At 58.7% G+C, this 22,661-nt stretch overlaps 1 protein-coding gene across 8 annotated transcripts in view; it reads left to right on the forward strand.

The window, feature by feature from the left end:
- The first annotated feature begins 321 nt into the window (after nt 1–321).
- Nucleotides 322–22,661, forward strand: part of CCDC102A (coiled-coil domain containing 102A) — a 37,197-nt gene continuing 14,857 nt past the window's right edge. For 4 of the 8 annotated variants that reach the window (XM_064580684.1, XM_064580685.1, XM_064580686.1 and 1 more), the window contains exons 1-9: nt 715–942; nt 8,179–8,897; nt 11,008–11,234; nt 13,864–13,972; nt 15,972–16,088; nt 16,464–16,673; nt 16,911–17,081; nt 19,258–19,361; nt 21,585–22,533. In XM_064580684.1, coding sequence (XP_064436754.1) covers nt 8,307–8,897; nt 11,008–11,234; nt 13,864–13,972; nt 15,972–16,088; nt 16,464–16,673; nt 16,911–17,081; nt 19,258–19,361; nt 21,585–21,714 — 1,659 coding nt within the window. In that variant the 5' untranslated portion in view covers nt 715–942; nt 8,179–8,306 and the 3' untranslated portion in view covers nt 21,715–22,533. Of the gene's footprint in view, nt 449–707; nt 943–8,178; nt 8,898–11,007; nt 11,235–13,863; nt 13,973–15,971; nt 16,089–16,463; nt 16,674–16,910; nt 17,082–19,257; nt 19,362–21,584; nt 22,534–22,661 lie in introns of those variants that run through there. The other 4 variants (XM_064580688.1, XM_064580689.1, XM_064580690.1 and 1 more) reach the window with 4 other exon arrangements.

Genomic DNA, 22,661 nt, shown 5'->3' on the forward strand with positions numbered 1-22,661 from the left:
TGAGTTCAAGCCCCACAGTGGGTGTGGAGCCTACTTAAAAAGAAAAAAAAAAAAAAAGAAGAGAAAAGAAAAAAAGATTCACTGCAGTGGCCTTCCAGGTACAGGATATGGTGAGGAGAGGCGCCCGACCCCATCTCCCGCCCAAACCGCAGACACCTCATTCCCAAGGGCAGAGGAAGCCCCCCAGCCGCGGGGCGCACGCTAGAGCGCCTTACCGTAATTGCCCGGGGACCGCCGGCCCGGCCCTGTCGCCCGCGGTTAGCACCGAGGCACTTCGGAGAAAATCTCCGCGGGGCGGGCCAAGTGCCCCACCACGCTTCTCGACAGGCGTGAGGTTACTCTGATGAACCCTTTTGTGGTACAAAGGGGAAACTGAGGCCCGGTGAAGGGCAGAGCCTCGCTGCTCCGCGGCCACTCGGCGACAGAGCTGGCACTAGGAAGAATGCAGGTAACAAAAGTGAACACTAGGTCAGCGCGCCCCACGTGCTGAGCCCAGGACAGGCGGTGCCCACTTCTGCTGCGGGGCGCCTAGTACGTCCTTGGCGCTCGGGAAACCTGAGGCGGGAAAGCCGAACCCCGCGGGGCCCCCAGACCCTGCCTTCCGTCCCCCCACCCTCGGCCCCAAGCGGGGGTGGGGCCTCCGGCCGGGACCCGCTCGCTCTCCAGCAGAGCCCGCCGCCCCGGCCCGCGCGCCTCGCCCCACAGTCAGCCGGGTGCCCCCACCCCAGCGACTCGGCGGGCCCGGGTCACACTGTGGCCGCCGCTGGCCGGGGCCCCCCGCCCCCGCCCCGCCGTCTCCGTTCCCTCCCCTCCCCCCGGGAGGGAGGAGGAGACTCGGCGGCCCTCCCTCGGCCCTCCAGGCGGCGGCCGCCGCGAGCCCCGTGCCCGCTCCGCCCAGCCGCGGCGGGTCGGACGTCCGGAGCCCGCGGGTCCCCGGCCGAGGTGAGCGGGGGCGGCAGCGCAGGGGGCGGCAAGCCACTGCGTCCCGGGAACTCCCTCCAGACGCCGAGCCCGCGGGAGGGAAGGGGTTAAGTTGGGGGCGTGCTGAAGGAGTGGGGCGCAGCGTCCGCAGCAACCCCCAAACTCCGAGCAGAACTTCCTAGCCCCCTCCCCGGGGTCCCCCCACCACCCGGGGTCCCGGACCTCGTGTGTGGAGGGGCTGCGGGGGCTGGGGGGGAGGGCAGGGCCGCCTTCGGAATGCTGCGGCCAGGGACCGGACGGGAGGGGGGCGGCGGGCGGGGGCGGAATTTGGAACTCTCCCGGGGGACCCAACGTGGTCACCATGGCGAGTGCGGGATGGACGGGCGCACGAGCCAATGGGAGCACGGCGCCGCCGCCCCCGCCCGAGGTAGCCGCCAATGGGGGCCGCGCGGCGAGGAGGGTGGGACCGCGGGGTCAGGAGCCCCCTCTGCCCTCCGCCAGCCGCTAGAGGGAGCGGAGCGTCTTTGCCGGACCGGGGCGGCTGGGGAGGGGGCGAGGAAGTGAGGGCCGACGCGACTCATGGCGTGGGAGGGCAGAAAGCGAATTTCTGGAAGGAGTTGGGGCAGTTAGAGCGATGGCTCAGTGCGAGGGGAATGGAGTGGGCCTCAGTTCCCTCACCGTCCTGATGATGCCAATGGATGATAGCTGGCAAGCCCGTGCTCCGCCCGAGGCTCCTGCTTCTGTATCTTAAGTGTGGGTTGGTTCGGGTTGGTTCACCTTGACACAGGGTCTGCCCACTTGTTGGACAGAGCTTTTAGGAATCTTGGTAGAGTGTCTCCCCATGGTACAGGCAAGGAAACAGGCCCAGACAGGGCAGAAAGTTTCAGATAATCACACAGCCTATCAGTGGCAGAGCCGGGACTGGTGGGATGTCCTTTCTAGCAGAGAGATTAGTTCAAGGAGTTGCTGAGAGGCCAGCTGGCCCGCGTGAAAGGCACTCACTCACTCCATACCATCTATGCCTGGCCACTTGGCCTGATGCCTGAGGACCCCATCCCGTAAGTGTGCCCAGGGGCATCGTGCCCTTAGGTAGACGTAACCCAGGAGGGGAGGCATCCAATCCCAGCACTCCAGCCCCACCCCCCGGGTCACCCCCACTTTGCTGCTGGTCCTCTATGGGGATGTGGGCAAGTAGCTGCTACTCTGGGCCCAAGTTGGCCCATTATAAAGAATGGTGTTCTAAATGTGAACTGGGACATCTTTGTGACTCCTCAGTCTGGGATGGGGATACCTGAGACAGGCCAGGGGTGCCTACCCCGGGGCTCAGGTCTAGCCTACAGGCCCTGCTTACCTCCCTCCCTCCTCTCAGTCCTCTCCGGGTGATCCAGGGGCTGCAGCCCAGGCAGCACGTCTGAAGGACAGGTGCCCGCAGTTTGTGGGCTGACCAGCCTTGGACCCTGCATTTATCCAATCAGGCTGTCCTCTGTGGTTTCCTGCTGGGCTCTGCTCCCTGCCCACAGCCAGGCCTGTGGCCATGGGCAGCTCCAGAGCGCCACCTGAAAGGTTCTGGAAGGACATAGGGGGTTTCTGAGTTTGAGGGAAGAGTTGGGCCAACGGGCGACCCCCAAACCCCTCAGCTGGCCCCCATCCAGGCTTCAGCATTGCTCACTTCTCTCACTGGATATTGAGAGTTATCTAAACACGCTAAGGACAAAACACAAAGTTGTTCTCCTGTGGGCCACTTAGGCTACCTCGGGTAAGAGGACTGATCCCTGACCTGGCCATGAGATGACCTCTGGCTTTGACCTTAGCCACAGACAGTTTCCGACACCTGCCTGTTTCGGAGCCTGGCCACAAAATGACTCCTTATCCTTAGGATCACTCAATCCTCCTTCTTCACTAGGGAACCCCTAACTGTCCATCTTCTATCCATCAGCCTAGAAAGCATTTATGCAGCATCTGCTGTATGCTGGGCCCTGTGCTAAAAGCCAGAGAGACCAAGATTTCCTAGTGACTACTGCTGAAGAACAGGGAGGTGCCAGTGCTTTGGGAACACTAACATACTCTGTGTGAAGTCAGGGAAGGCTTCCCAGAAGAGGATCTTGAAGGATGTGTAGGATTTTGCTGATGGAGAAAGAAGGAGGGAGAGACCTTCTAAACAGTTCCACAAGCAGCAGGAACCACTGGTCACTTTCTGTGGACAAGGTGGATGAGGGCCTAGCCTGAGGCAAGTATGGGATCAAAACATTCTAGTTTCTGTCCTAGAGTGGGCCAGCAGCTGCCTGGGGCAATGAGGATGGCTGTGAGACTGGGGTTCAGGAGATCTGAGTCCCACTGGGGGGGGGACTGCCCAACTAAGGGGATACAAGGTCATGGTTTAGCCTTCTGCTGGCCACCCCACCAGCCAGCTTTAAGCAAATCCTGTATTCAAGGCCTGTCCTAGAAGCGGCCATTCCTAGAAGCGGCGGATGGCACAAGTGTTTCATCTGGGTCAGAGAAGCGCGCGTTACAAGAGGAGAGGGCAGTTGGCCAGATCTGACAGTTTGTAGGGCTGTGCTCCCTGGGGAGCAGTTGGGGCTGAGGAGATCAAGGCATTTCCTGGAGGTGGTAGAACTGAGCTTGAAGGACGGGTGGGGGTTTCAGAGTCGGGGGGCGGGGGCATTCCGAGTTGGGGGAACAGCCTGAGCAGAAAGCCTGAGGATTAGAGCAGGAATAGACCCGTCTGGCTGGTGGGAGGCAGGAGAGGGGAGGGTGGGGTGGGGAAGGCTCTCTGGGGCCTGTGGTGGCTGGTCCCTCCCCAACCTGCTCTTTGGGGGGGGGGTGATGACACCCTAGGGGAATCAGGAGGCCACCCCACATACAAAACACCACACCCTATGGGAAGAAGACACTGAGCCTGGTGGGGAGGGGCCGGGCCGGGCAGCCAGAGCCTGTGTTGAGCTTCTGTGTTGCAGGACTCTCAGTGAATGTGACCGTTACTAGGGCTGTGTGTGTGTGTCCCCAAGGCTATGTCATGTGAATGGGGTGGGAGCCGGGGGGTGAGGGGAGGCGTTGCTAGGCAGGGTCTGGCTGCCCTGAGTCTACACAGGGTGCAGGGTTCCTGGTGTGCTGGGAGCGGGCTTCTCGAGAAAGCCAGCTTTGGGACCCCCACGCCTTCCCCCACGTTGTGCACACACAGCCTCCAGGGGACCCTGGGCTTGCAAGAGGAAAGGCTGGAGGGCTGTCCAGAGCTCCTCTTACCCCCTTGCTCCCCTTCCTCCTCCCCCAGCCCCCAGGAGGGCCTGGGCCAGGCCGCTGGGAAGGGCAACAGGAGCTGAGTCTGGAGCCCACCCCTGCCTTTAGGGTGGGTGCCTGGAAGCCATTAGGACCTGGGTGGCACCCGCCCTGCCCCTGCATGACAGGCTGGCGATTCCTGGAAGGAGCCCGCCCCCACCCCACTGAGCCCCATGCCAGGCCTGGCGGCTCCCAGAGGCACAGAGGACATGGCAGTGGCCCCCTCCCTGCCGCCCTGTCCGCTTAGGGGCGGCCAGAAGGGCCCAGCAGACGGAGCCTGGAGGGCCTTCCTACCACTCCCCATAACCAGCGCAGCTATGGCGGGCGCCGGACTGGCACCCTGGGATTTCCTGCCTCCTCCCCTCCCCCTCGGGCTCTCACATTGTTTTTCTTTTCCAAGAGTTTCTCCTCGTGGAGCTGGGCCAGGAAAATGGGGAGAGGAGGAGTGTGAGTGCCTGTCTGTGTGTTTGTGTATGTCCGTGTTTGTCTTAGGGATGAGTATCTGCATGTCTCTGTCTGTATCCGTCTGTGTGTTGGCCTGCGTGTGTCTCCGGGTGCATCTGTAACTCTCTCTCTCTCCAGGTTAGCATCTCTGTGCATCCGTAGAGCTGTGGGTGCATATGGTCCATCTCTGAGGGTACGTGTGTCTGCCCGTGTCTTCATATCTGTGTTTGTGTGTCTGCAGTTGGGTACGGGCGTGCAGAGATGTCTGTGAATGCAGATGGTATCTGGGCCAGCCACCTCACCACACGGGTGGGGAGACTGAGTCAGAGGGCATGCAGCCTGCCAGGGAGTTAGTGGTGTACGGAACCTACTTCCGTGTGGCCGTGTCTGGGTGTGCAACTTGGTCTCTGCGGGTGTTATTGGCATTGAGACATACAAGTTTGTATGTATGAAACTCTGGGTGGTGACAAGGCATACCAAATATTCAAGTGTCCCCAAATTGGACTATTAAAATGCAAATTCCCAGCCCCACGCCTGCTGACCATGAGTCGGGGCAGGGGAGGAGGGGTGCCCAGGAACTGCATTTTAAACAAGTGTCCACGTGAATCTGAAGGACTCCTTGATCAAACGCACTGGTCTCCCTCACCCCCATCCCATCCCACTTCTACAGGTGGAGAAACTGAGGCCCAGAAAGGGGCAGTGGCATACACGAGATCCGTGACAGAGCTGAGCCTAGAACTGATGCCTGGTGGAGGCAATTAACAAACAGCCAACAGACTAGAGAACGGCAGTAGGGTCGCTGGACCGCACTGAGACGCTGACGGTCCTGACGCCTGTCCACGTGGTGGGAAAACCAGCCGTGCCCGCTGGGACAGGGAGGCAAGATAGGCAGAGCAGTGGAGGTGCCCTGGGTTGGCATTGCCCGGAGAGAAAAGGACAGGAGAGGGGCCGTTGGCCAGGGCGAGAGTAGGGCCATGGAACGGGCGCTGGGCAAGGGGAGAGGGGCTGGGGTGGGCGGTGGGGACAGTGAACAAGTGGTGGGATCAGGGGCTGGAGCCCCTTTTGGGACCGGAGAAGTTTTGGAGTTGGACTCCTAGAGAGCGTGAGCTTGGGCTTCACACTAGAGAGCGGTAGCAGCTATTGCTGACAACAAAGGGTGTGGCCACTGGTGTGATCTGGTTGGCATTTTTATTTTTTGACAGAGAGAGACACAGCAAGAGAGGGAACACAAGCAGGGGGAGTGGGAGAGGGAGAAGCAGGCTTCCCACTGAGCAGGGAGCCCGATGGCGGGGCTTGATCCCAGGACCCCGGGATCATGACATGAGCCGAAGGCAGACGCCCAATGGAATTTTTAAAAACTCCCTCTGGCTGCTGCAGTTCCAAATGGATTTGAAGAAGGCACAGCTTGGGCGCCTGGGTGGCTCAGTCGTTAAGCATCTCCCTCCGGCTCAGGTCATGATCCTGGGGTCCTGGGATCGAGCCCCGCATCGGGCTGCCTGCTCAGTGGGAAGCCTGCTTCTCCCTCTGCCCTCCCCTTGCCGGGGGACAGGACAGGGAGACAGTAGCTAGGGTCGCCCAGGTGGTGGAAGGTGATGGTGGTGGCCGACAGGTTAGTGGCAGCGTAGGAGGAAGGTGGCTAGCTCCTTGTGATGTGTGGCAGACAGACTGGACAGGACTTGGAGGTGGCGGGGGGGATGGGTGCGGGGAGAAAGCAGATTCTAGAACGTCCTCCACAGCGTGAAGGGGTGAGGAAGTGCTCTTCTCCCAGAGGGGGCATCCAGAAGGAGAAGCCGGTTGTGGAGGGAATAGGAGAAGATGAGTTCCAGTTTGACGAGGCTGAGTCTGAGTTACCTGAGGAGCACCATGATAGAGGTGCAGGGGGGTTCTGGAGCACAGCCTGGGCTGGAGAGAGGGAGAGCCCTTCCAGCCTCTTAGGGGCAGGAAGGAGGGGGCCACAGGCCTGGGGGCAGGACCTGGAGGGCGTGCCCATCTGATGGCTTCCCTTTTCCTGGGAACTCTGACATGAGATCACCTGCTGAGAGTGAGGGGTTAGAGGTGGGAGGAGGGTGGAGAGGGGACAGAGAGGGTTGGCCAGGCGGTGTTGGGAGCAGTCGGTGTTGAGGCACTTGGCTGTGGAGCGGATGAGAGCCCCACCAGCGGGGCATAACGGGAAGGGCTGCCCATCAGGGCAGAGGGGCCTGGGGGGAGGGTCTGTGGGAGAGGCTAAGCCGAATGGGGAAGGGAGAGCATGAGGGGCATGACGTCCCAATGGGCTGCTGGAGGGGGTCAGGGCAAGACCACCATGGAGAGAGAGGGTGACAGGTTGGGGACAGAGGAGAAGGACATGTGTCTCACTTCTTTTTTATTTTTTATTTTTATTTTTTAAAGATTTTATTTATTTATTTGAGAGAGAGAATGAGATAGAGAGAGCATGAGAGGGGGAGGGTCAGAGGGAGAAGCAGACTCCCTGCCGAGCAGGGAGCCCGGTGCGGGACTCGATCCCGGGACTCCAGGATCTTGACCTGAGCCGAAGGCAGTCGCTTAACCAACTGAGCCACCCAGGCGCCCAACTGAGCCACCCAGGCGCCCTCTCACTTCTTTTTAAAGTGCTGTGGCCCAGAATAGCAGGGCCCAGCAGTGGGACCTCTCACCACTGCCTCACCCCCGCCATCTAGACTCTGGCTTATTTCCATCCTAACACCAGAGCATGCGTCGCTTTCACCACACACCGCACCCTCACCTTACCCTGTACCTGGAATCAAATCTGGGCTTCAACCTTTCTGAGCCTCCACTTTCCTCTGGAGTAAATGGGAGCCGTTTCCCTGGAGTCTGCTGAGAAGAGTAAATGAGATAGTTCACATAAGACCATGGGCATGGCACCTGGCCTGCAGTCAGACCTCCACAAATGTCATTGCCATTGGCATCATATGCTGGGACGGAGACAGTGGCCAAGAGCCAGCCCCAGTCCTCAGCAAACTCACAGCCTGGGGTGAGGACGGGGAGCAGGGGGGGACACAGATAAATGGTAGGTGAGATTGATTACACTAGTGATGGAGACACAGGTGGGCTGGGCCATCTGGCCTGAGGTGGTCCTGGAGGACTTCTAGGAGGAGGTGATAAGTCAGATAAGTTTTAAGCCTGAGAAGAGTTAGCCCAGTGCAGGAAGAGGCAGGGAAGGCAGTCCTGGCAGTCAGTGTGCAAGCATGCTGCACTTGGGGTAGAGATGGGGAGTAGTGCAAGTCATTCACTGGGTGACATGGGGCTTGAAGGTCAGGGACAGCAGATCAAGGTTTCAGATCAGCTGCCTTGGCTGCAGGGTGAAAGGACCTTGCAGGAGGGTGTCTGGAGGCCAGTGAAGAAGCAGTTACAGGCCCAGGCTCACCACTACAGCCTCAATGGGGCTTTTCGGGGCCAGACCGTTTCTCTCCTCCCGCTTTTGCCCTTGCCGTTTCCGCTGCCCGTTTTGCCTTTCCCATGGCTGAGCTTATGGGTATGGACAGATGGGGGCCACGGCCTACTAACGGTTGTGTTCTCCCACAGGTCCGAGGAGGAGCGGTGGGGAGCGGTGGCCAGCATGCACAGGGGTATCGCGTGCTCCGGACATCCCCCGTGCCGCCCCTGAGCCCCGCCCGGAGTTGGAACCCGGGGCCCGCCCGCGCGGCCGCACCATGAGCCACGGGCCCAGCCCCCGGCTGGCCGAGTCCCCGCAGCTGTCCAAGGGCAGCCTCCTGACCATCCTGGGCAGCCCGTCGCCGGAGCGCATGGGGCCGGCCGACTCGCTGCCGCCCACGCCGCCCAGCGGCACGCCCTCGCCGGGGCCGCCGCCCGCACTGCCGCTGCCGCCGGCGCCCGCGCTGCTGGCCGACGGGGACTGGGAGAGCCGCGAGGAGCTGCGGCTGCGGGAGCTGGAGGAGGCGCGCGCGCGGGCGGCGCAGATGGAGAAGACCATGCGCTGGTGGTCGGACTGCACGGCCAACTGGCGCGAGAAGTGGAGCAAGGTGCGCGCCGAGCGCAACCGCGCGCGCGAGGAGGTGCGCCAGCTGCGCCAGCGCCTCGACGCGCTCACCAAGGAGCTGGCCGGCGCGCGGCGCGAACGCCAGGAGGCGCAGGGCGAGTGCGAGGCGCGGGGCCGCGAGCTGGCGCGGCTGCGGGGCGCCCGGGGGGCCGCCGACCGCACGCCCGACGGGCCGGAGCCCGAGCCCGACAGGGAGCAGGAGCCGGTGCGCGACGTCGGGTCCGAAGTGCCCCAGGGCAGCCAGGTGCGCGGCGCGGCTGGGGCTGTGGGGCTGGCTGGGAGGCGGGCTCCTGGGCAGGGCCCTTGGCGCTGGGGTCCAGAAGGGGGTGCGGCGGGACTGGGAAAGGGGGATAGGAAGGGCTTGGTCCCCTGGGAGGTTTCACTCTCCTGCGTGGGCCTCTGCTTCGCGGGGCCAGAGGACGGCATTCTTCCGGAGAGGCCTGGCCATCTGGTGGTCCTTCCACTCCCGCACGTGAGCCGTCAACAGAACCTTAAAATCGTCCCTTTGGGGCAGAAGCGGGATCGAAGCTCGTGCCTGGTAGGCATCTATTAGCAGCAGAGCCGAATCTATTCATTCGTTCAACTTGAATGGGGGAGGGGGGTGCAGGGGGTAAACATTTATAACCCACATCAGTCAAAGCTGAGAGGTGGGAGGTTGTCAGGGCACTAGGAGCACAGAGAAGGTCCCTGAACCAGGCTTTGCAGATAGGGGCTTCACAGAAGCTTTCCTGGAAGAGGTCCCATCAGCGGAGACTAGGAGGTTATGGAGGACTTCTCTGTGAAATGTGCAGGCAGGCATTCTAGGCATGCAAAAGCCCAGAGGCCGGGAATGACAGCTCCCATCATTCTGTGGGCACCTGCAGACAGCGTTAAGCTCCGCATATGCAGGATCTAGTTAATTCTCACAATCCCAAGAGGGGTTTGCTTTGTGGATGAGCACACTGAAGCACAGGGAGATTAAGTACCAATGTCTCCCAGCTGGTGACTGCAGTGCTGGGTAGTTGAACCCAGGTGAACTCCGGAGTCCGTGGTAATCATCAGTGTGGCTGGAGCGTGAATGGTGGGGGTGGAGGGCAGCATCCCCCAACCCAGCAGGCCTTCTAGGAGCAGAGTCCAGGCTCAGGTTCCTCCCAGCTCCATCCCCAGATGGTCCAGCTGCCGCAGCTAAGATTCTTGGCTGCCCTCTCCCCTCCCTTGCCCAGCTCCTGCCACCCCTCTAGGCTAGGGTGGGCACTGCTGCCTCCTGGTGGCTGAAGCCCCCACGTCCCCAGGCCTGCCTGGTGTTTGGAGGTGGCGTTCCTTCATTGCTGTTCTCTGGGGCAGACGATGACAGCCCCTGTCAGCCAGGCTCGTGGTGCTATTCTTGTCCTGTCCTTGCTGTGGTTGTCAGTCACACTTCAGGAGGTAGCAGGTACCGTGGCAGGAGCCTTGAGGTTACAGTCAGTTTTTTCTCCAGACCAGACACTTCTGTGTTCTGTGACCCAGAACCAGTCCCTTCCTTCCCTGTTTCCCCATTTATGCAATAAGGCTTTGGACTGAGTGATGTTTGAGGCCCCCACCCAGACAGTCTGAGCTACATTAGGAGTAGAATCTCTGTCCACAGGTAGTTCTCAGGGCCACTGTCCCCATCCAGATAGGGAAACTGAGGGCCAGACAGGGAAGGAGATGGCCTGGACTCTGCTAGAAAGGTCACGGGGGAAGCCAGGCTGGGACAGAGGCCATGGATGTCTCAGGTCTGTGGCCAGAGGCAGGCCTTGGGTGCAGCAGGGGCAGCCCGGAGGGGCAAAGGGGAATGGGAAGCTCAGGGGATAGGCACTGAGTTAACAGTCTCTCACTACTTTCTGTCTGGGAGCTGGTTCTGCTCACAGGGGCTGCCTTCCTGTGCATCTTTTATGTCACTTACTTCCTGGTGCCTTAGTGTTTGCACCTGAAGAATGGGATCTTAGAGCCGGAATTCCTTTTGGGGGAATCTAGTTCCTATCCACTGTGGGAGTCTCTGCTTCTACATGCCATTCGCATCAGTGTCCCACCATATGCTGGCATACTTGCGATGACAGGGAGGCTCACCACCTGCCCTGGGAAATCTTCTAAGATACAGGGAACTGTAGTAGCTGACTCTGTGTGCAGTTCCAGGAGGTGAAGGGGAGAGGCCCAGAAGAGGGGGTGTCTCTCCCTCTCCAGGGATGGAGAGGCAGGCTCCAGAAGAGGATATTGGGGCCCAGAGGGCTGTGTGACTTGCCCAAGGTTACCCACTAAGCCGATCCCAGACCCAGGGCCTGGGAAAGGTCATGAGGTCGGCCAAGAGAGTGAGGGCTCAGCAGCCACTGGTCCTTCCTCCACCTTGGTCCCTACAGGAGCTGGAGCTGGTGGAGAGCCTGCTGAAGAGCAGACCAGAGGAGCCTGAGGGCTGCTGGGAGGCACGCAGCGTGGGGACCGGAGGCCCACGGGGCAGCTCAGGCCGCCAGGAGCGCAGCCGGCTGCCCTGGGAGGACACGGCCACCATCGAGGAGGATGCATCCAAGTTGACTGCCCTGCGGCTGCGGCTAGATGAGTCCCAGAAGGTGCTGCTCAAGGAGCGAGAGTAAGTCCCAGCAGGGAAGCAGGGCCCCAGGGGCGGGCCGGGCCACGCCAGGGCACCCTCAGAATTGCACAAAGTCAGTGTCGTGGAATGTGAGACTCGCTGAAGGTGCGTGGCACTATTCAGGCTTGAGTCTTGGAACTTTAGAACAGTGTGTTCTAACTGGGGCACCCCATGCAAGTTTTGTTTTATTAATTCAAATAACATGTATCATGCATTTGCTCTGGGTCAGACCTGTGCTCGGCAGTGAAGATATAGCCGTAAATGAGCCCAAACCCTCCCCACTCCCCGCCTCATGGAGCTTATGTGCTAGTGGGGAGACTGTGTCATGGGCAAAGATACAAGCAGGGAAGGAGGGTCAGGGAGGTTGAGGGGTTGCAGATGGGAATCGGGTTTGGCCCAGTTGAAATGGAGACGACAGGGAGGCAGTTGCGTATGTGAATGAGTCTGGAGTTCACGAGGCAGATGTGGGCTGGAGGTAAAAACGCAAGAGTCAGCAGGGAATAAGTGATTTCAAAAGCCGTGAGCTGGGTGAGGGAGGTCAGAGGATGGAGCCCTGGGGTCCTCTGACTTTAGAGATCAGAGGAAGAGCCCAGCGGTGAGGAGACAGGAGAAGCGGGTCCGGGAAGGGTCAGGGAAACCAGGAGCACCGTTTCACAGAGGAGGGAGTGAACAGCTGGTCAAGGAAGAAGAGGACTAAGCGCTCACCAGAGGATTTAGAGTGTGGAGGTCGCCGGTGACCTTGATCAGGGCACAGGCCTGATTATAATGAACATTCTGTAACACTCCCTTTCTGTCCAGAAATTAAATGCATAGATAGTATGAAGGCAGAGATCAGGGAGATGCTTCTATAAGTCAAGGAGAACCAGAGATGGCCTGCAAACTCCCAGAAGCAAGGGGACAGATTCCTTCTCATGGTCCTCAGTCAGAGCCAACCCTGCCGACACCTTGATCTTGGACTTCTGCCTCCAGAACTGTGAGACCATAAATTTCTGTTTAAGCAAGATGGACAAATAGCAGCCTGTTTCACTAACTGAAATATAAAGCAGGAATGTAAATATAGTATAATATACGTATTGTGACATGGACGTGCTCAGGCCCAGCTCCACTAGAGGAGATAACGAAGTGCAGTCAATCCTTGAACAATATGGGGGTCAGGGGCACTGACACTCCCCACCCCCACGCAGTTGAAAATCTGACTCCCCAGATTTGATCCCCCAAAACGTAATTCATTGACCAGAGCTTTACCGATAATATAAACAGTCGATTAACATGTATTTTGTATGTTCTATGTATTACGTGTTGTGTTCTTACGATAAAGGAAGCTAGAGGAAAGAAAACATTAAGAAAAAGGGAGGAAAATACAATACTGTACTGTATTTATCAAAACGACCTGCGTGTAAGTGGATCCGTGCGGTTGAAACCCAGGGTGTTCAAGGGGCAGAGGTAATCAGAATCGGGTGCCTTTACAAAGAAGGGTAGTGATAACCCTCCCAGCCAATACTTACATAGCACGTACTCTGAGTCAGGCTTTGTGTGGATGGGCTCAGTTAAGTCACCTCCCAGGACAGCTACAAAAACAGCAGGTGCAGTGTGTGGGGTCCGCAACTCAGATACACAAGCGCCATCGAGGTGGCGACAAGATTTCCTGAGAGAGGAACAGCCTTTGGTAAAGTTCTGAGCCAAGCATAGCGCACTGTTCTTTCAATTTATACAGCGATCTGGTCCTGGGGAGACGCTGTGAGTACAAAAGATACTTTCTGTTGATGTGTGAATCAGAGTGAGGGTCTAGGCTCAGATGGTTTGCACACCTGGGGGTGTCTGGCAGGGCATGCATGCTTTACAGGGGATGCGGGATCAGTCCTGGAGGGCGGGATGGCCCTGGGCCTTCAGTGTAGGACATAGGCACCCCTTGTCCCTGCCCACCGAGTGACCGGGTCATGCAGGGTTACCAGAAATGCCTCCTAGAGGGTGGTATTGTCTCCTGAGAAGCCCACGTTAGAGGCGGGAGATGTCAGGCTCCCCGAGAGGGAGGCTGGTCGGCGGGGGGTCATGAGGCACAGCATGCTGAAGAGTGAGGATAACGTTGAGCACCTACTGTGTGCCAGGGCCAGGCCCCGTGCTCATTACCCACAGCATCTCACTCATGCACGGAGCAGAGTGCAGAGTGGGGATTGTGGGAGATATTCCCCACCCAGGGAGGACGACGAGAGGTGACCCCTCCATCTGAGACCCAGTGGACAGTGTTTTCCAGCTTTTCTGACCCCAGAACCATGTGTCCAAACCAAGCCTTACAGGCAACAACCGTACATAAAACAGAAACAGGGGTCATATTGGGCAGTTGAGCCTGAGACACTTGACCAGGCATGGTCAGTGCCCTGGAGTCCTGGTCACCTGCCCACATCGTGAGCTGGGCGCCTGCAGTGGTGCAGAAGGTGGGGAGTAGAGCTCTTTGCAAAAGGAGTTCAAACCCTGGGCGAGGGGTGGGGAGGGTGGTTGGTGCCAGGGCCTCGAATGCCGAGGCAAGGACTTCAGACACCGGCTTCCCAGGTGCAGGCCGCACAGGAGGACTCTCAGCAGAGGGCCTCGGTGGGCTCACCCCCGTATCTGCCTCTCCTCCTCCTCTCTCCAGGGATAAACTGGCACTGAGCAGGAACATTGAGAAGCTGGAGGGGGAGCTGAGCCAGTGGAAGATCAAGTATGAGGAGCTGAACAAGACCAAGCAGGAGATGCTGAAGCAGGTGAGTCTTGGAGACGGCAGTTTTCTTAGAGGAAGAAGCATTACACTGTTGAATTTCAGCAGCGGGAGTGGGAGAAAGGAGGGAGTTCAGTCATTCCTCATCAAATGCTGGCCACGCTCTATCCGCTGTTCTGAGTGCTGGCGCAGGCAGTGTCCCTGGCTTCGGGAGCTCACCTTGTGGGGGCTATGGGGTGGGGCATAGGGAGTACCAACAGTAAGCAGCCAGATAAATTCATAAGCTCTGAAGGAGTCAGACAGAATAAGAGAGATGGTGGTGGGTCAAGAATGGCATCTCTAAAAAAAATAAAATAATAAAGTAGTAAGTAGATAATAAAATTAAAAATAAAAAAAAAAAGAAGAATGGCCTCTCTGGGAAGGTGACATTTGAGGCAAGACCTAAAGAAGCTGTCCTTGAGAGGATTTGGGGGCAGGGTTCCTGACAGAAGGCACAGCACATGCAAAGGTCCTGAGGCCAGAGTAAGCCTAGCATGTGCAGAAAGCAGAGGGCAGTGTGGCTGGAGGGAAGTAAGTGACAGATGAGGTTCCAAGGGAGCTAGACCTCACCGGGCTTCATAGACCATGCTGAAGGGGAGGAGTTGGGATGTAGCATTCATGGGGTCTAGAATGTTCTCCATCTCACTGACGCTTCAGGGCAATCAACGAAGCTGGACCCTGGGGTCCCCATTTTATAAAGGACAAAACTGAGGCTCCAGCGGGCCAAGAGGGAATTCCACAGCTGCAGTTTGGGGACTCAGGGCAGGCCGAAGTCCTGCTGGGTGGCTGCGACTGCCTCGTGTGCGGGCCCCTGTGGCCACCAGGGGGCGAGGCCACCCAGAGAAAGTCTGCTGGACCCGCTGCATTTCCAGAAGGTGCGAAGATTCCTCCAGACCCCAGAGCCTAAAACTGCCCTGGAAGCAACGAAGACTGTCTCATGGTAGATTCTCTCAGGGAATATCCTAAAACCATCCGTCCCCAGAAGCAGCATCTTTGGGGGATGGGTCCAGGAATCTGCCTTTTTAATCTTTCCATATTATGAAGTGGAATCTTTTGCAGAAAAGTGAATAAAACATGAATGTTCAGTTTAGCAGATAGTCATAAAGATTCTCTTTTGTAACTGGCTTCTTTCCCTCAGTGTTACGGATTTGAGCTCACCCGTGTCATTGCACAGAGTGACAGTTTGTTGGTTTCCCTGCTGTACGACGAGGCATCTGCACTATGCCCACGTCACCCCAGGCGATCCCTATGTGGCCAAGCGTGCATGCACGCGCAGACCCTGTTCAGATCCACTGAGTGCATTCAGTCAGTTCACAGGGCTACCCAGTGCCAAGGCCATATAGGGATACAAAGGTGGACAGACAAGCTCTCTGTCCTCCCAAGCTCACATTCTAATGGGGAGTGGGACGTAGAGTAAAGGAGGCACCTCTTGTAGTCAGGGAGGAGGAGAGAGGCCTTCCTGAGGAGGGGGCATTTAGGCCAAGGCCTGAGAATGCAAAAAGTCAATCCTGTAAAACAACTTGGAAAGAGTGATGGTAGAGAGAACCATATGTACGAAGGCCCAGTGGTGGACAGGAACTTGGTGTGTTTGAGGACTCGAGCCTGGAACACTGTGAACTAAGGAGAGAGGAGAGATGGGCAAGGGTCCAACCATATTGTGAAACCAGAGAAAGGGGTCGGGTCTTATCCTAAGGAACCCAGGGATGGGGGTATGATTGACTTATCTTTTTAAAGAGCTCATTCTGGGCTGGCTACTGTCGTGGAAGTGGAGTGCCAGGGGCCACAGTGGACACTGGGAGGCTAGATGGTCATGAGGTAGGAGGTATGAAATGCCAGAAGCGGCACCAGCAGTCAGATTCAGCCCTGTTCTGGGTACCCAGTGGCGCATCTGGACTCCACATCAGGCTCCTTGCTGAGCACTCCTGCCCCAGCACCCATCCCCAGGAGCCGGTTCCGGGATATACCCAGGTGGTTCTCACGGAACCGGGCTGCACTGTGTCCCGCAGCTCAGCATCCTGAAGGAGGCCCACCAGGACGAGCTGGGTCGCATGTCTGAAGACCTGGAGGATGAGCTAGGTGCGCGGTCCAGCATGGACAGGAAGATGGCAGAGCTGAGGGGTGAGGTGAGGCCACTGGTGGGATCTGGGAGGGCTTGGGGCTGGGGCGGGGAGGTGGGGAGGAGGGAGGCAGGGGCCTGGCCTCCATCAGCCGACCACTCCAAAGAGGGCAAGAAGGAGGTCTGTACGCTGAGGCAGGGACCAGCCACACCCGGAAGGTGCTCTGGTCTGCAGGGGGCAGCGGGCCTCTCTCCCACACACAGACCAGAAGCGCCCTCACATCCTGCACACCGTGAAATCAGCCCAGGTTAATTATAGCTGCTGCAGCTGGATCTGCTTCCTGGAGCCAAAAATGGCTCTGGGGGGTTGGGGGAGCATCCAGCTTAGGCCCTCCTGTCCGCCTTCCCCCTGGAGCCCTGACCCTGTCCTGCCCTGTTGCAGATGGAGCGGCTGCAGGCGGAGAACGCGGCCGAGTGGGGTCGCCGTGAGCGGCTGGAGACCGAGAAGCTGGGCCTGGAACGGGAGAACAAGAAGCTGCGGGTGCAGGTCGGGGATCTGGAGGAGGCGCTGGCCCGCCGGCGGAGGCAGACAGCCAGCGCCCTGGACTGTGACCTGCGGGCCAGCCAGGCTGCGCTTTTCGAGAAGAACAAGGTGGGGTAGCGGGTGGTATGGCCAGGGCCGGAGCAGAGCACCCACTGTGTGTCCAGCTCCAGCCCACGGGGGGCGGGGGACCCCTAAAGTGACAACGAAGGACGAAGGATGGAGGTGGCGACGGCCCCAGAAGCCACTCCTCCCGGGCATCCCCTGTGGGCCACGTTCCTGATACTGCTTTGGCCGCTAAGCAGGGAGCCTGCAGGCGCCCCGTGACCCTGAGCGCCCCCCCCGCAGGAGTTGGCCGACCTGAAGCATGTGCACGGCAAGCTGAAGAAGCAGTTTCAGGAGAAGGTGGCCGAGTTGGCGCACGCCAACCGGCGGGTGGAGCAGCACGAAGCAGAGGTGAAGAAGCTGCGGCTGCGGGTGGAGGAGCTCAAGAAGGAGCTGGCCCAGGCCGAGGATGAGGTGAGCACCCGCTGGGGCCCACGGGGTGGCCTCAGGCCTCAGCGGCAGTGGCAGCAGGGCTGCAGGGCCCTCCCGTGTCACTGTGTGGACGGTAGATAGGTGGACGGTAGATAGGTGTGTGGGAAGGAGAACGGACGGCAGGATGGATGAGTAGCTGAATAGATTAACGGATGGATGAGTGGGCGGACGTGTAGGTGGTCTGTGTGGCACGTAGATGTGGAAATGGAACGACAAGGAAGTAATTCCGTGGATGGATGAGCAGATGGATGAAAGAATAGAGGGACAGGTGGATGGGGAAGGGAGGGGGAGAGGGACGGAGGATGGATGAAATGTAACAAGAGATGTCTGATAGGTGACTGGATGGATGGCTGGAGGGGTAGGTGACTGGATGGGTGGGTGGATGGATGGGTGACTGGATAGGTAGATGGGTGGATGACTGGATAGGTGGATGGATGGGTGGGTGACTGGATAGGTGGATAGATGGGTGAATGGGTGGGCGATTGGATGGATGGGTAGGTGGATGGGTGGGTGATTGGATGGGTGGATGGGTGGGTGATTGGATGGGTGTATGGATGGATGGGTGAGTGACTGAATAGGTGGGTAGATGTGTGTGTGGGTTGATTGATAGGTGGATGGGTGGGTGACTGGATAGGTGGGTGGATGGGTGGGTGGATGGGTGGGTGGGTGGATGGATGGGTGGACGGATGGGTGGATGGGTAGGTGGGTGGATCACTGGGCAGGTGGTTGGACAGGTAGATGGGTGGATAGATTGGTGGATGGGTAGATGGGTGGGTGACTGGACAGGTGGGTAGATGGGTGGATGGCTGAGTGGGTGGATGGCTGAGTGGATAGCTGGGTGGGTGGATGGCTGGGTGGAGGAGTAGATAGATTGGTGAGTAGGTAGGTGGGTGGACGGGTAGGTGACTAGTTAGGTGGATGGGTGGGTGCACGGATGGGTGTGCAGGTGGGTGGGTGGATAGATGGATGACTGGATGGGTGGATGACTGGATAGGTGGATGGATGGGTGGTTGACTGGATAGGTGGGTGGATGGATAGATGGCTGGGTGGATGAATGGGTGGATAGGTGGGTGGATGGGTAGGTGATTGGATGAATGGATGGGTGGATGGGTAGATGGATGGGTAGGTGACTGGATGGGTAGATGGATGGGTGGGTAACCGAATAGGTGGGTAGATGGGTGGATGGGTGGGTGACTGGATAGGTGGGTGGGTGGATGGGTGGGTGGATGGATAGATTGGTAGCTGGGTCGGTGGATGGACAGGTGGATGGGTGGGTGGATGGATGCGTGGATAAGTAGGTGGATGGGTGGGTGCGTGGGTGGATAGATGGGTGACTGGATGGGTGGATGACTAGATAGGTGGGTGGATGGGTGGGTGACTGGATAGGTGGGTGGATAGATGGGTGGGTGGGTGGATAGATTGGTGGGTGGGTGGATAGATTGGTAGCTGGGTGGGTGGATGGGTGGGTGGATGGATGGGTGGATAGGTAGGTGGATGGGTGGGTGACTGGATGGGTGGGTGGATGCATAGATGGGTGGGTAGATGGTTGGGTGGATGGGTGAATGGGTAGGTGGATGGGTAGGTGACTGGATGGGTCGGTGGGTGGTTGGATGAATGACAGATGAGTATACAGATGTACAGGAAAATAGAGGACTGTGTGGACAGTGGAAAGATGGCTAGATAACTAAACTGGATCAGCGGGTAGAAGGATGAATGGACAGGGAGAAGGACAGAAGGATGGACAGATGGGATGATAGGTGTGTCTGGGAGAGTGGAAGCAGATAGATGGGGTGAATGGGTAGCTGAGTAGAATAAGCAGTGGTGAGTAGGTAGGTAGGCATCTCCATGGGCAGACGTCATTCCACAGATGAATGATCAGATGAACAGACCCATGGGGAGAGATGGGCAGGCAGTTTGATGGCTGGATCAGTGGCTTGGGGTGTCCGAAGATGTGTAGATTTGGAAGGCAGGGTCAGCAGGAATGGTGAGGGGCAAAGGCATGCTTCCTTGGAGGAGGTGGGCCTTGGTCTGGGCCTCAAAGAACAGACAGGGACTGCTCTTGGGAAAGGCAGAGGAATGGCGGGAGGGGCTGGTCCTGGGTAGACGGCCAGGCTGACCCAAGGTGACCTTCACGCTCTTGGCCCTGCCCCCCCACCAGCTGGACGAGGCCCACAACCAGGCACGGAAGCTGCAGCGGTCGCTGGACGAGCAGACAGAACTGAGCGAGAACCTACAAGTGCAGCTGGAGCATCTGCAGTCCAGGTGGGCGTGCCGCCCTGGTGGGGAGGACCCCCTGGCCGGACACAGAAGCAGGGCAGGGAGAGACTTCCTCCCGGTCAAGGTTGGAGCCCCAGCCCAGGCTAGCGGGGAAGGCATCGAAGGAAGAGATCCGGGACCCCTGGGGCCAGAACCCTGTCCCATCCAGGCAGGAAGGGCCAAGGCCAGGAAACCAGGGAAGGGGAGTGCAAGAAGTGAGACCAGCTGAGAGCCCTGGAATCATGTGTGTGTGACTGGCTGGGCTGGCTGGCCGGTGGGAGGGTGGTGAGAGGAAGAAAGGGGGACCAAAGAGGGCAGGTCCAAGGTGGGGCAGTGGGCGGGGCCAAAGGGTCTGGGGAGTCATGGACAGGGAGAATAAGCAGCCCCCAGGGTCCCTGGGCCAGCTGGGATCTGAGCAATGGGAAGGCAGGGATGCGCGGGGGAGCCCCAGCCCTGATGGTAGGCCCAATCCGTCAGCTGCAGCCTTCGTGAGGGAGGACCGCAGGGAGGACCCACCCAGCACACTCTCTCCCCCTCCCCTGACCACCCCATCCCAATACTCTGTGGTACCCCCTCTCCCTGCACTCTCCCTAGGCCCATGAGGTGACAGAGAGCCAAGTCCAAGGCCCTCCTTATTCCACACGCGCCCCACCAGCCAGGGGCGTCAGGACCACTGTGCTGACTTCCTGTGCCAGGCCCGTGCCAGGCCCTCAGACTCGCATCCTCTGATGTCAGAGAATAGAGCGACGCAGGCTCTGCAGCCAGACTCCCCCGGTGGGTGGGAATCTGCACTGAGGAGCTGTGGAAGTGGTCTGTGTGGTCTGGGGCCACTCGCTTGATCTCTCTGTGTCCATTTCCTCATCTGTAAAATGGGGATGATACAGGTCTTGCCTCTTATTGTGAGAATTCAGTGCTTGTAAAAGCATGGGGCATGTCATAAGTGCTGTTGCTACTTCTCCCCTGGGGAGCAGCTGGGGGCTGTGGGGCAGGGGGGGACTTACATTTGGGTCCCACCAAGAATCCCTCTCCCGTGAGAGAAGGGAAGTGGAAGCTATTTTTTTCTAGGAAGCTGGCAGACAAGGAAAGTAAGGCCTTAAGAGGGTGAGGGTCTCCACGGCCACACATCTGGCGGGTGGTCCGGCTGGATCGCCCCCCCCGGCCACCAGCACCCCGATTTCCGGAGCATATGCTGTGCACTGCCGTGTGCTGAGTTTCTGTGGCTGGGAATACAGGCCGTGGAGGCAGGCCTAACAGCTGTGTGACATGGCCAACCTGGCCTCAGTTTCCCCATCTGCCTGGGATGATGCCCATAAAATGCTGCATGGGGACCCAGGCGTGAGTGCAGGTCAGACTCTGTGTCTAACCAGCGCTGCCCACTCTGCATGCACGCGCGCGCGCACACACACACACACGCACACACCCTCAGGGGACAGCCCTCAGAGGCCGCTGAGCCCCGGGCTTTACCGCAGAGTTGGCCACGTCTTTCGGCCACATTCATTCTAAAATGGGCAGGCAGGCTGTACCTCCCGAGTCCTTCCAACGGGGGGAGGCCAGGGCTGCCCAGGACCGCCGCCTCGTTTTATTTTCCAACTTTTTGTGCTTTAATGTTCCGGGGACAGCTCACTAAATCACGGCCCAGTAATGGAGGCCCCCGCCTGGCCCCCTCCCTGCCGTGTAAATAATTCATGCCTTCCAGTAAGATGGAGCCAAGGCAGCCACTCTGCTGGGGGATGGGCATTTCCTCCAGCAGCCCTCGTAAATTTGGGCTTTAGGAATCTCAGTGTGGGGAAGAACTAGGGCGGAGCCCTTTCTCACTTCCATGGCTGGCGGGGGGGCATAGGGGACCTCAGGCCCCCCACCCCCAAACTCCCTCTCTGTGGTCGTTGGAGCCTGGCGTGGGTTCGAATCCTAGCAGGGTGACCTCAAGTGGCTGCTTCACCTCTCCGGCCCCAGCCCACGGCAGAGCCCAGCCTCACTCCCTGCTGTCTGGGGGGATGGACGAATCACTTGACTGCTCTGTGCCTCAGTTTCCTTGTCTGTCAAACGAGGGTGACAGTAACAACCCCCACATCTTAGCAGCCTCTGGGAGGTTGCTGTGACATCAGGTACTGGAGGGGAAGGGCCCCAGCTGGCGCCTGGCAGCAGGGACATGCTAGGGAAGGGCTGAGCTGCTTGCAGCACCAGTGATCGACTGACTGCCCCCGACCCTCCTGTCACCCGGCCCCACAGGCTCCGCAGGCAGCAGCAGAATGCCCCCCTCTTCGGGAAGATCCGAAGCGCTCGCTTCGGCGCCGAGGAGGCCGGGGACGGAGCCAGCGACCTGGATGAGGACGAGGACCTGCAGATCCAGGTGGCCTAGGGCTCCCAGGGCCAGACAGGACTGGCCTGTGGCCGCAGGCCCCTGGGTGCCCGGGCTGACCGGCTGCTCGGACCGATGAAGCTGCCTGTGCTCCCTGCCTCTGCCAGGGTGGGCGCCGGTGGCCCCACCCCAGCAACACCCTGTGGAAGGGAAGCCATGGCCTATGTATACATTATATGTGTATATTTTATATATGTGCGTGGGATCCTTGGACCCATTTGGTCTTATAAACACGGGACCACTCCAAAGCCCAGTCTCAGCACCCCCATCCACCCAGGACCTTCGTGCAGGGGCGAGGGGGATGTCAAAGGGGACTGTGGGGGACCCAGGCTGCCTCTCTGAACCTTGGGGGTCAGGTGGAGCTGTTTACAGTACAATGTGATAAACCCAGTCTTTTGTAATAAATGGAGCTTGGGTTCTCGGGGCAGAGTCCTTGAGAGTGTGGCAGATACGGGCAGGTGGTGTGGGGGACAGCATCAGCCTGCGTCTGGCACCCAACCTGAGTTCCGGAATGTCAGGTGACTTGCCAAATGAACGAATGTGAGAAAGAACGAATGGATGAACACCTGAGCTGCTCAGTGGTCTGGAATCCGGCTTCTGTGAGGGGAAGGAAAAGGTATGATGTGTGTCTAATCTGGAGGAGAGGAGGCTGCAGTTCTGCACTGGATGAATTCAAATCTCTGCTGCTGCCCCTTACTGGCTGTGCAACCATGGGGAAGTGACTTGACCTCTCTAAGCCTCAGTTTCTCCATCTCTGAATTGAGGCGTCTCCTACAGCTATCATGAGAATAAGCTGAGTTCATCTGGAACTCAGTAAAGGTTAGTTATTATTGAAACGCTTGAACGTATGCCTGGGAGAGGAGGTATTTGCCAGATGGGCTCTGTCACAAGGGATGAAGTTCAGGCGACCAGAGGTAGGCATAAACAAAGTAAATAATAAATCCTTT

This window comes from Mirounga angustirostris, unplaced genomic scaffold, assembly GCF_029215605.1.
Source record: "Mirounga angustirostris isolate CCGP_5_RB_7025 unplaced genomic scaffold, mMirAng1.0.hap1 SCAF_16, whole genome shotgun sequence".
Lineage (NCBI taxonomy): Eukaryota > Metazoa > Chordata > Mammalia > Carnivora > Phocidae > Mirounga > Mirounga angustirostris.